At 44.1% G+C, this 13,790-nt stretch overlaps 1 protein-coding gene across 1 annotated transcript in view; it reads left to right on the top strand.

Moving 5' to 3' along the window:
* The window catches only part of MRC2 (mannose receptor C-type 2), a 119,067-nt gene extending 105,654 nt beyond the window's left edge, over positions 1-13,413 (top strand). The window contains exons 28-30 of the mRNA XM_077460139.1: positions 2,322-2,501; positions 5,485-5,511; positions 10,319-13,413. Of these exons, the coding sequence (XP_077316265.1) occupies positions 2,322-2,501; positions 5,485-5,511; positions 10,319-10,539 (428 nt within the window). The 3' untranslated portion in view covers positions 10,540-13,413. The remainder of the gene's footprint in view (positions 1-2,321; positions 2,502-5,484; positions 5,512-10,318) is intronic.
* Positions 13,414-13,790: the final 377 nt, after the last annotated feature.

Raw genomic sequence — 13,790 nt, 5'->3', positions numbered from 1 at the left:
TTCCTCTGTACTGGGAACACACCATCGGTCTCCTCTGACAGGACGTGGATCTGTGTGTTTACATACACAGATCCACGGTCCCGCTGTGCTCCTGGGCAATCGCTGGTGCTCGGCGGACATCGCGGCCGCCGGCACACACACCGGGTCCCGAGGCGGCCGGGAATGGGAGAATGTCATATGATGCCCACCCAGGATGGGAGATCCCATCTGTGGGCATGAAATGACTATGGGTGAGTAGGGAAGCGGTTAAAGAGGAAGTAAACCCTGATGAGTTTTACTTCCTCTTTATTTCCCTGCAAAGGTAAGCATAATGGGCTACTATGCATAACATAGTAGCCCATTATGTGCACTTACCTGAAACCGAAGCCTGCGATGTCACTGCTCTCCCCACTAGCAGGGAGCATCCATCTTCAACCCTCTTCCTTCCGGGGCTGCAAACTTCGGCTCTGTGACTGGCCGGAGTTGCGTGACGTCACTCCCGCGCATGCGTACAGGAGCCGCCAGCATGACCCCCTTTAGAAACGCCAGATCTGCCCTTTCTAAAGTGTGCATGCGCCATAGACATCGGCGCACAGCTTTATTGTAAATATCTTCTAAACCATGGAGGTTTAGGAGATATTTCCAGCACCTATAGGTAAGCCTTAATATAGGCATACCTGTAGGTAAAAGTGGTTGCATAGGGTGTACAACCACTTTAAATAAATTATGAAATTTGTACTATCAATTTGATTAGATTTTTTTTGCACCTCAAAACTCCCAATTTTGTTTCTTGGTATTTTTCCATCATTAATTTAATTGCTTATGTTAGTGCATTGGAAGCCATTGCAAGCCATATGCACTCAAAACTTCCCATAGTTTGCAGATGATTTAGCCTGCTGACACCTAACCAAAATGACTGCATCAATTTTTGGCAGACCATCCCTTTAAAACAATACAAACTAGGACTTTAATTGTGGTGTAATTAATCTAATTAGAGGACAGTGCATGGTGTATGTTTGATGTTTGAAGCTAATGTGCTGTTTGTAAATTCATTTACTTGCTAACTGTTACTGAAATGATTGAATGTTCATACCCTGTTTTCCCGAAAATAAGACCTAACGTGATTGTCGGTGATGGCTGCAATATAAGCTCTACCCCTCAAATAAGCCCTAGTTAAAGTCCTTGTAGGTCTTATTTTCAGGGTAGGGCTTGTTTTCAGGGAAACAGAGTAGGGCTTATTTGGGGGGTAGGGCGTATATTGCACTCATCAACGACAATCACGCTAGGTCTTATTTTCGGGGAAACAGGGTATCTGATGTCTAAACCCGGCTATATGTGTTGATATGTGATTGTACAATTTCTGCACCTTGAGATTTGCCCAAACTATGTAATATGCACAGTTCTAAACAACTCATATGTTTTTTATCCAATTGGACATACTGTAGTTGTGGGTAGATCAAAGGAGGTAATACAGAATATTGTCACAGATTCCAATCTGATTTTTCAATCACCTGTGACTGACAGGTTTAGGCAGGGCCATCTTTAATATTGATTGGACCCTGGGCAAAACTTTTCTTAGGGCCCCCCTCCCCCCATGCAATTTCACTCTCCACCTTCTCTGAGACATACAATAAATAGCAGTTAGACTTAAAATCAGTTTACTGTATCAGACCAGCCAGCGATTGGTTGCCAGAGGTTACCGCATATCACTACTGCTTACTGACTGGTTGCTAGAGGTTACAGCACTCCTTAAGGCTCACTGATTAGTTGCTAGAGGTTACAGCACATTTCTGCTTGTTGATTAGCTGCTAGAGATTGCTGTACAGTAATACTGCTCACTGGTTGCTATAGGTTACAGCACATCTTCTCCTCACTGCAGGGGGGCATGATATACCTATGAATGCTGCCTCTATTTACATATCAATGCAGTTGGCCTCAGCTATTTACATATGCATGTCATTGCTATTTACATATGAATGCCAGTATTTACATGTAAACACAAGTCTGCAGGTGAGTCATCTGTACACAACAATAGGGCAGTGCTGGGCAGTAGCAGCACAGGACTAAAACTTCAATGGACAAGGGAATGTAAACTGGGATAGTTGGCAAGTATGAGGCAGCTGCTTTGGGCCCCACAACAATGACAGGGCCCTGGGCAGCTACCCCTTTTGCCCTGCCTTAAAGATGGCCCTGGGTTTAGGGCCTGCTTGGTTTGATATTGATTGGATAGATTAGGTGGGTCCATAGATTGCATGGTTTTGGTAACTCTAAATTTTATTGTAGAGAGATTGTATGGTCAGATTGTAACATGATGTAACATCCAGCATCTTCTTGTTTTGCAGAAGGCTCTCTTTTGTGGAATGATAACACGCCAGTCAATTACTCAAACTGGGGTCAGCAAGATTCGGGTCCCAGCTTGCTGAGTCCAAATTCCTGTTACTGGATTGAAGGCAGCAATGGAGTTTGGGGTCTGGGGTCTTGTACTAATATCAGAAAGGGAGTTATATGCAAACTCTACAGAGGTGAGCTGTGCCTTCACACTTTCAGAGGTTGGGCTGGAAGTATTAAACCTGAATTTTGTTTTTTTTAAAACAAAACATATAATTGGAACTTATTTTAAAATGGTTCACGCCTCATATCCAGGAAAAGTAAAAAAAATCCCCAAAGGAGTAGCAATAACTATAATAAAGGAAATTCATTTTTTCTCTTTAACCACTTGCCCTCCAGAATATTTACCCCGCTTCATGACCAGGCCATTTTTTGCGATACGGCACTGCGTTTAACTGACAATTGCGCAGTTGCGCTGCACCCAACTAAAATTTATGTCCTTTTCCCCCCACAAATAGAGATTACTTTTAGTGTATATTTAATCACCGCTGTGGTTTTTATTTCTTACGCTATAAATAAAAAAACACTGACAATTTTGAAAAAAATAACTATTTTCTTTACTTGCTGCTATAAAACATATCCAATAAAAACATTGAAAAAATCTGATTTTTTAATCAATTTAGGCCAATATGTATTCTGCTACATATTTTTGGTAAAAAAATCCCAATAAGCGTATATTGATTGGTTTGCGCAATAAGTTATTGCGTCTATAAACCAAGGGATATTTTTATTTTTCTATTAGTAAAGGTGGCGATCTATGACTTATAGCAAGACTGCGATATTGTGGTGGACAAATCGGACATGAACTGACACTTGTGACACTTTTTAGTGACCAGTGACACGAATACAGTGATCAGTGTTAAAAAATATGCACTGTCACTGTACTAATGACACTGGCAGGGAAGGGGTTAACAGTAGGGGTGACCAAAGGGTTAAATGTGTGCCTAGCTGGTGTTTTCTTACTGTGGGAGATGTGCTTGTACTAGGGGAAGGCATGGATTGGTGCCCCTGCTTTGCAGAGACGCAGGATCCATGCCTTCTGTACTGACGGAACGGCAATCTGCCTTGTTTACATAGGAGGGATTCTCCCTCCGCTGTACTCACCGATCAGCTCCCGCTGATCGGTGCGCCCCAGACCTGGAGGTGTGGGATCACATACTAGGCGCGTGCGCCCCAGACATGGAGGTGTGGGATCACATACTAGGTATGTGATCTGGCGCAGAGAAGCTGCCCTGTCGCAGTATATCTACGGTGTGTGATCTGCAAGTGGTTAGTACATGCTGGTCTGTGTCAGTGTAGAGCAGCCATTCTCAACCAGGGTTCCGTGGAACCCTAGGGATCCTCCAGATGTGACTAGGGGTTCCTTGAGCTGTGGCTGATTTACCCCCTGTTTGATGGTGCCTACATAATTCTGAGCCAATGCCACTTGGAGGAGACAGTGGTATGATACCAATGATCTTTATAGCTCTCTGTAAGAGGGCCATTCTTACCACCACTGTAAGGGGCATTGTTCCCACTGATCCCCAATGAATGGGTTTATTAGGGGTAAAAAGGTTGAGAAAGGCTGATGTAGAGGATAATAGAGGACTGATATCGGGAGATGGGTCAGTATTGCTTGCACATCAGTCCCTCTAGATCAGTAGTTGTCAACTTATGAGCTAAAGCTCAAATGCAGCCCCGTCATCACGAAAGGGCTACACATAATGTTCACTATATCTAATTCTTGAGAGGACTATCAGGAACCTCAGATCTAATAGAGGAAATGAGGGTCAGTGTGGACTACATTTTTGGCTGGGGATATGCTGGAAAAGATAATATCAATCTAGAAACATGTGGTTAGTAGAGATCAATGATATTACCCTAACCAATGTTCCCACTACTGACTGCTGAGGTCCAAGGGCCACACATCATATACTAAAGGTTGGGCATCAGGGCTTTAGATCCACTGATAGAAACCAAGTAACCAATGCAAAGTGACTCCATCAGTTACTTGACCAGGCACTGGAGGAAGTAGTGTCCTACTCTCAGCAGATGGTAGATTTTGGGGATTTTTTTTACTTTTGCTGATTTAATGTAGATGAATCCTTATAAAATTGTGTGTTAATATGTAATTGTAATATCTGCTAGAAAATAGAAATTAACTGTATCTGATCATCACAAACTGTAAAACACTATTAATTCATGTTTAATATTGAAGGCAAACCCACCCATTCCTCTATGTCTCAATGCCTTGTTTTTATTGAGAAATCACTTTGGAAAACACACCCCCGGCATTTCTAGCTGCAGCCATCCCTAAGTAAGGGCAGATGATCTTGTTGGAATTCATCTGCCCTTAGCTCAGGAATGCAGACAGGAGGGTGTGCTTAGCTGAGCAAACTCCTGCTCCCTATAAAGGGAAAAATGCCTATGAACACTTTGGGGATGAACAACATCATCTTGGCCTAGGCCAGAAACCAGGGGACAACAGAAGAAATGAAAAAAAAAAAGTTTAAAATAAGTAAATATAATCTAACTTCCTATCTATTTACTATAACGCTAGCAGCATAGGGGATTAAAAATAGTTAACAATGACTGAGAGAGTTTAATTCCACTTTAAAGCAGAATTCCACCCAAAAGTGATGCCACATTTGGCACGTCCACCCTCTGGTGCCACATTTGGCACCTTTCAAGGGGGAGCAGGTATCTGTTTTTGACAGGTTCCTGTCGCCTCCTCGGAGAGATCTTGCCGCGGCAATATCTCCTCCTTCACCCTCTCCCGGGCCATTCAGAAAGTGCAGCGCGCTTTGCGCATGTGCAGTAGGGAACTAGATGTGAAACAAGAAGCCTTTACTGCTGGGCTCCCTTACTACGAATGATGCAGCAGCAGCCCCCGAGAACTGATGGAAAAATCAGCTGCGGCGCCGACATCGTTGGATGACAGGTAAGTGTCCTAATATTAAAAGTCAGCAGCTACAGTATATATAGCTACTGACTTTTAATTTTTTGCTAGGGGGGGGAGGGGGTTGGGCAGAACCCCTCTTTAACTTTTCTATTGCACATACTGATGTCTTATTTTGCAATCCATAACTAATTTGTTCTAATTATCTCTTCTTTATCCAAAATCCTGTTTTTTATTAGCGGAGGAAGACAAGATTGCCAAATCTAGTAAGTATGAGTTTGAGCAAATTTGAAAAACTCTGTATAACTAACATTTTGGATTTTATAGTACTTGGTCAAACAGAGAGTTGAATCTCCCAAAAGATGAGTTATGGTTATAAATACACTATATTTGATATACTTTAAAATAGGGGGGAGAGGGGGCCTTTTAAAAATAAATTGACACGCAATATAATTCCTGCTGTGGCCATGAAGCAAAGCATCACAGTCATGGCATGTGTACAGTCCCAGGTAATGCCTCTTCAGTTAAAGGGAGAGCCATTGAGGGTGGTAAAAACGCAGCTCCGTTGCAATTTTTACTGCCCGTCAACTGCTAGAGTGAACAAGCCCTAAAGGTGGAAAATTGTATCAAATACTGACCATCGTTTTCCTTTTTTAGCATCAATTCATGGCAGCATACATGTGGTAGTATGGTGACATCAGGGGCATATGTACCGGAGTCACAATTGCAACCTGGCCCCATGCTCCAGGTGGCCTGTGCTGCCCCCTGTACACCTAGATAGGAGGGGCGGCATAAAAAGTAACCATTTTCTAAATTTTCCTCCTACAGGCTTTCAGTAGCTACACGATGGAAATGGAGGGGATTGGTTCCTCTACATGTCGCCCTGCCACCCCTCCTATCCACCTCCTGCTGTGATCAGGCCCCTGTGTAATCCCCTGGCCCAACCCCCTCATACCCCACAGTGCTGCCTGTTGGGGGTCCTTCCCCTCTCCTGCTGGCTGCTGCAGAGAATCTATCAGGATGGAGAGCGGGGAAGGGGCTGGTAAGTGTCTCATTTATTGGCCCCTTCCTTATCTTAATGAATAGAGTCAGTGATTGGTACAGATCACTGACTCTGTTCATTTATAGCTTCGGCATAGTAAACTGTGTTTACTGTGCTTCAGTTTATGAATGCACAGGAAGCTCTCTACAGAGCTATTCTTGTCTATTCATTCTGTGCAGCGGAGGCGGCAGAGAAGGAAATTGAGAGCTCTGTGTCCTCCACCTCTTTTCCCTGTCTCAAAAGTGAAACATCAAAGGTCTGTTTAGACTGATATTTGCCCAAAGTCCTCCCCACCGGGGCTCCTAAAATTTGTTTAAATAAAATTGTAAAAAAAATAAATAAATAAAATGGCATAAAGGAAAAAATAAATAAAATTACTGACACCAGTGGCGGAACTACCAGGGTCGCAAATACCCCACCTGAGACCGGGGCCTGGCATTCTGCCACCATGGGGGGGGGTGCACAGGGGGGACAGGGGGGCCCATTATGGTTTTATGTATCGGGGCCCTGAAGGTTCTAGTTATGCCTCTGGCTGCCATGTTGGTGCCAGGAAAGATATATTCCTAAGCTATGGGTGAAGTGGGCAGGGTTAAGTTTCCCTCTGGTCTTTACTGTTGTCTCTTCTCACATCCAACAGGGATGTGTTTAGCTTGGCTTTTCAACTAAGCTACCTTTGCCAGCAGTGTAAGGTAGTTTGTGTAGATTTTACTATAGAAAATCCACTAGAGGACAAATGATAGCGCTCTCTTGTTCTGTACCGTCTAAATCACTACAGCCAGTTACAACAATAGGGAAAGAGAGTGCTCACGCTCAAATATCAAACGGACAGATCGGTGCTCCACTGCTTAGTGGTCAGACCAGGTGCCCCACATGGATGTAAACTCACCCCTAGATGTTGACCACCTATCTCTAGTGTGGTCACTTGCTCTTACTGGGGAAGGAAACTCCTAGATGGTATTTTTAATGACCAGCCACACTCACTTGTGCTCAGTTTCGGTTTTGGCTCTGAGGAGCTTACTGATGACGGCCTTTGCTATTGGCTGAAACGCGTTGAGGCTTGATCGAGTTATAGCGAAATCACATCCGCCCGAGGAAGCAATCCAGGAAACCAACCCAAAACTGCAACTAAGCGGTATCCAGTGGATGCAGGTCAGATTATTTCACTTGATACACACATGCTGAACACACCGGGTGCCAGGCTATAGGTATCAGAACATGTAAGTGTACCTATGTTCGTTTATTGCAATTTTTTTTTAACGGTCTAACACTATGGGCTCCCCCCTCATTTTTTCTCCCTACCATTAGACGAGTATCTGCAGTGTGGCCGGCCATTAAAGACACTGTGTAGGAGTTTCCTTCTCCACTAAGCGCAAGTGACCACACTAGAGATAGGTAGTCAACATCTAGGTTGAGTTTACATCCATGTGGGGCACCTGGTCTGATCACTAACCAGTGAAGTGGAGCACCAATCTGTCCATTTGGAATTTGAGCATAGGCACTCTCTTTTACAATTGTGGGACTTTATATACAGTATCTCATAAAAGTGAGTACACCCCTCACATTTTTGTAAATATTTTATTATATCTTTTCATGTGACAACACTGAAGAAATTACACTTTGCTACAATGTAAAGTAGTGAGTGTACAGCTTGTATAACAGTGTAAATTTGCTGTCCCCTCAAAATAACTCAACACACAGCCATTAATGTCTAAACTGCTGGCAACAAGTGAGTACATGTCCAAATTGGGCCCAATAGACCAGTTTCCCTCCTCGGTGTCATGTGATTTATTAGTGTTACAAGGTCTCGGGTGTGAATGGGAAGCAGGTGTGTTAAATTTGGTGTTATCGCTCTCACTCTGAAAAAAAGAATTGTTGCTCTACATAAAGATGAGACCATACAGTGGTTTACCAGGACAGGTTTGACTCAGAACAGGCCTTGCCATGGTCGACCAAAGAACTTGAGAGCACGTGCTCAGTGTCATATTCAGAGGTTGTCTTTGGAAAATAGATGTATGAGTGCTGCCAGCATTGCTGCAGAGGTTGAAGGGGTGGGGGTCAGCCTGTCGGTGTTCGGACCATATGCTGCACCCTGCATCAAATTGGTCTGCATGGCTGTGGTCCCAGAAGGATGCCTCTTCTAAAGATGATGCACAAGAAAGCCTGCAAAGAGTTTTCTGAAGTCAGGCAGACTAAGGACATGGATTACTGGAACCATGTCCTGTGGTCTGATGAGACCAAGATAAACTTATCTGGTTCAGATGGTGTCAAGCATGTGGAGTACAAAGACAAGTGTGTCTTGCCTACAGTGAAGCATGGTGGTGGGAATGTCATGGTTTGGGGCTGCATAAGTGCTGCCGGAACTGGGGAGCTACAGTTCATTGAGGGAACCATGAATGCCAACATGCACTGTGACATACTGAAGCAGAGCATGATCCCCTCCCTTCGGAGACTGGGCCTCAGGGCAGTATTCCATCATGATAACAACCCCTAACACACCTCCAAGACGACCACTGCCTTTCTAAAGAAGCTGAGGGTAAAGGTGATGGACTGGCCAAGCATGTCTCCAGACCTAAATCCAGTGTTGGTCATCTTACTTAAAAAAAGTAATTAGTTAAGTTACAAATTACTTCTCCCAAAAAGTAATTGCGTTAGTAACTCGGTTACTACATTGGAAAGGTAATTAGTTACTCAGCAAAGTAACTGTGACAGGGGTGGCAGCGGTGGTACTTGGGGGGGTGGCAGTGGTGGTGGCGTACTTGGGGGGGTGGCAGTGGTGGTGGTGTACAGTACTTGGGGGGGTGGCAGCGGTGGTACTTGGGGGGTGGCAGCAGTGGTGTACTTGGGAGGGGTGGCAGGCAGCGGTGGTACTTGGGGGGGTGGCGGCGATGGTGGTGCCATCCTCTCCCACCACCACCTCTGCCTCTTACCGATCCCACCCCTCACCACCACTGATCTTTTCCCCCTATCACTTCTGTTGTAGAAGTGATGGTGGGTGGGTAGGGATGGGATCAGTAAGAAGCAGAGGTGGCGGAGGACTTGGGATGGATCGATTGCACTGCAATTCGAATCGTCAGACAGTCACTTACTTGAATGCTTCCAGGGATGACTTTCCTCATGGGGAGAGAGAGAGGCCCTACCCTTCACTTGATTGGTGTCAGCTAACTTCATTTTTTAGTGTCCGCCCCGCCTCCCTACATTCTCTCTCTCTGGATAGGCGGGGCGGGATGGGGCGGTCCAGACAGTCTCTCTGAGTCTCAGCCTCTTCTCAGCTCAGCGGGCGAAAGCCCCCCTCCTCACGGTGGAACGAACGGCCAGGCAGCGCGGCCACGGCGGGCCTCCCGGGCAGTAGATGTAATTGTGGTAACGCCGCCCAAGTAATGGGAACTGAGTTACCATGAGGGGAAGAGCAATCAGTTAGATTACTCGTTACCCTCTAAAGTAACTGGGTTAAGTAACTCTGTTTACTTTAACTGAGTTACTTACATCACTGCCTAAATCCGATTGAGCATCTGTGGGGCATTCTCAAATGGAAGGTGGGGAAGCGCAAGGTCTCTAACATCCACCATCTCCGTGATGTCCTCATGGAGGAGTGGAAGAGGACTCCAATGACAACCTGTGAAGCTCTGGTGAACTCCATGCCCAAGAGAGTTAAGGCAGTGCTGGAAAATAATGGTGGTCACAAAAAATATTAACGCTTTGGACCCAATTTGGACATTTTCACTTAGGGGTGTACGCACGTTTGTTGCAAGCAGTTTAGACATTAATGGCTGTGTGTTGAGTTATTTTGAGGGTGCAGCAAATTTACACAGTTATACAAGCTGTACACTCACTACTTTACATTGTAGCAAAGTGTCATTTTTCAGTGTTGTCACATGAAAAGATATAATAAAATATTTACAAAAATGTGAGGGGTGTACTCACTTATGTGAGATACTGTATATTTTTATTTCTGATTCTGATTCCTCTTTATTTGTATGTTAATATTTGATAATTTCACTCTTAATTTCGTATACTGATCTATTTTCCCACAGTTTTACCACCGCACAGCACGGCAGTGGCAATAGTGGTCCTCTCTACCTTTGCCCTTTGCATCTTAGTGGTTGTAATCATCTACCTGTACCGACGCAGAAAACTTGCGGCAGAACAAGGAGCATTCGAAAGTGCAAGATACAGCCGCGCCAGTACCGGCCCGGGAGGATCAGCTGATAAGAACATACTGGTGTCAGACATGGAAATGAATGAGCAGGAATAAGAGAGGGTTCAAGGGACGTCATATTAAAATACAAGGGGTGGGGTTGGGTCGTTTAAGACTTTTAATTCTTCCCACTACCTGGTGACCATGGTAGTTGTTGCTATTACAGAGGGTGCAGGATGCCCCCTTTACTGAAAATGGATTTCTACACTGTCAGTGTTATTTGGGGGCTGTCGTACATTGCTGAGCAATGGTTTTCGAGCTGCTCCGACATCAAAGAAGCCATAACGGTACCGCCATCTTACTCCCAACAGTCTTCTTACCATTGTAAACTCCAAAGCAAACCTTTCTTTGAGACTGGGGGAAATAAATTGGGCTTAAGCTGTGTTCACTCTAAATGTTTGAGTTTGACCAAATTATACTGCTTGGATTTCTTGTGTGTCATTAAGACTAGTATTGTGTTTATTTTATAAAGAAAATGCTATGGGAATGTCTTAAGCATTCGCACAGCCATCAAGGATAATCATCTTAATTTGTTTACTTACTGTGATTGGCAGCTTTATCTTTTGGCCATAATGTGGTATTATGCCGCATACACACGGTCGGATTTTACGAAGGGAAATGTTGGATGCGAGCTTGTTGGCTGAAAGTCCGACCGTGTGTATGCCCCATTGAACATTTGTTGGCGGACTTTCCACCATCAAATGTTGGCTAGCAGGTTCTCAAATTTTCTGCCAACAAAACTTTGTTGTCGGACTTTCCTCGGAATCTCGGAATCAAGTACGAGCCGGAAGCACTCGGTCTTGTAAAACTAGCATTAGTAATGGAGATATCACGTACGTCTTGTACGTCACTACGTTCGTAATTGTTGACCAATATTTGTGTGACCATCTGTATGCAAGTCAAGTTGGAGCCAACATCCTTCGAACAAAAATCCATGGTTTTGTTGTCGGAAAGTCCGATCGCGTGTACGGGGCATTATCCTGAAATACCCCTATCAGAAAAATACAGCATCATGCCCACTAGATGGTGTTGATGATCATAGGAAGTAAAAAAAACATATTATACTAATTAAGGAATTATTTGTGACAACTGTACGAATGCTTGAGATATTTGCACATATTTTTTTTAAATAGACCCCCAAAGTGTGGGACATTCATAATGGTGGTTCATGCCTCCACTCTAGATGGTATCCCACAGGATTCAACATCACAGTCCACTGCTCATCTGAGGTTTACATCGCCCCTGCTTTCTCTTTTTGTCTACAGTCATAACAAGACCGCTATTCATTTATTTATCCACCCAGTCCACTTAACATACCCTCAGTACAAAAACAAAAAAACATTTTGGATAGAGTCCATTGATTATATGCTATGTGGAGGGTATTGAGGAGCACCCAGAAAAAAACATTCATGCCACTTCAGGAGTTTTAGTCCAAATGTTTATGGGTATAGAGCAGGGGTGTGAAAGTAAATTACATTGTCGGCCTCATCAGCATCATGGTTGCCCTCAAAGGGCCAGTTGTCTCTATAAGACTATATAAATGTATCTACTATTTATGATACCAGCGGTGTGCAAACCCTCCTTTTCAACTGGCATAAAATTGTTTTATTCTCATAATAATTCTAAGCAAATGTCCAGTGCACCTAACCCTCCTTACTTCAGATGTCAAGAGCCTCCCCCACCATCAGAAATCAAGAGTCCCCCATCCTCCCTTACATCACAGTTCTTACCTTGTGCTGCAGCCGGGAAGAAGCTATGGGGCAGAGCTGGTAAGCATAAAGTACAGAGTCTGGAGGAGCACCAGGGGAAGTGGAGACTGCCAAAGTCTGTTGAATGCTAAAACCAGGGGAAGCTGAGACAAGGGGGTGCTGCGGCTGCACAGAGAGGCACAGGATCTGTAGAAGGATTTCTGACCTCTCTGTTGCCAACTGCTGAGACGGTGGGGCAGAGACAAGCTTCTCCATGGCTGCGCAGAGAAACGCAGGATCTGGGGGGAGGAGTTCTATCTTCCTTTCTGCTTCTGACTGCTGGGACAAGGTGGGAGGCGAAGATGAGGGGGGTGTTGCAGCTGCAGGAGAGGTGCGAGGGCCACATGAAATGGCCTGGTGGTCCAAATTAAGATAAGCCAATCTTTTTCTGAGGAAAAGCCTCCCCCTTTCTCAGGGCTGAAGCCAGGGATAAATTTACTCTAGTGGTGAGAATTAAATAAGATACCTATAATGGGGTTTGATCGGAGCTGTCAGATTGGTTACCTTGTTGCTGTGATGGAGGATTCATTTGCTTGGCAAGTTAAGATGACAGAATGCAAAAATCTGAATTAAAGATTTTATTTGGCAACATCATAATTGAGGGCGACATTCGTAAAACAGCAGACTAGTCTATATTATAGGTGTTACAACCTTATTAGCAATTTGTATGTTTTTTTGTCCATTCTTCCTCTGATGTCTCATTAGTAATGCTTAGCCTTTATGGCGTCTCTTTCTTTCTGTCTTTTTTTTTTTTTTTTTTACTTTATAAGGACCAAAATTGTGACATTTTGCCACTACTGTATATACCAGTTTATACTGCACCTTGTCAGCAATCAAACAAAAATTGCACATATGCTGAGAGTGAACACAGCTAGCCCTTGCCTTTAAAACCACCAGGAGAGATGTCAGTAGGAGAATATCAAGGATGAGCCAACGCTAGCTTGTCTGCTGCAGCCCATGGCTAGTAAATGTATGCGTGCCCCTTGCCTCCATGAGCCATATTTGCTAAAGTGCACCTTCTGGTAGAAAGGCAAGGGGTTAATTCAGGAGTCCCACATCCAGAGCACCGTGTGCTAAAATGGGGAGTCAGGCATAAAAACACTATGTATGTATACCCATATGTCCGGGTATGACGTATTGGTATATTTTCAATGGCAATAAACATGACTGCATTCACGTGTAACGGTGTCTCTTATTTGTGTTGTGTTTGTTGGTGACACTGGATCTTTAAAATGGACCTCTCTGTAAGTTTGCTTGAAAACATTTCTGAAATACTACATGACTAGGGTACCAAAGAGGCTTTGATCCATTGCTTGGCCACCACTCCACCAACGCCTTATGCTATATTAACCAAACGTGACACCAACTGGAGTTTAATGGCCATAGCAGCCTTTTTATTAACCAAATATAACATATTATATTAGCATATTCACATATTAGCACATTAACACATAAAACATCAGACAGTATTCCAGAGGACCCCGAGGTCCTTGTGGGCATACACTCCAAGTACCTGCGAAACCACCATTTTAGGCCTCTAGGCACGGAAAGCACTGGCTT

Source organism: Lithobates pipiens, unplaced genomic scaffold, assembly GCF_037356315.1.
Source record: "Lithobates pipiens isolate NorthernLeopardFrog02 unplaced genomic scaffold, aLitPip1_a1.2 Scaffold_28, whole genome shotgun sequence".
Lineage (NCBI taxonomy): Eukaryota > Metazoa > Chordata > Amphibia > Anura > Ranidae > Lithobates > Lithobates pipiens.
The sequence above is the reverse complement of the archived record's forward strand: the minus strand, read 5'-3'. Positions and strand labels throughout refer to the sequence as shown.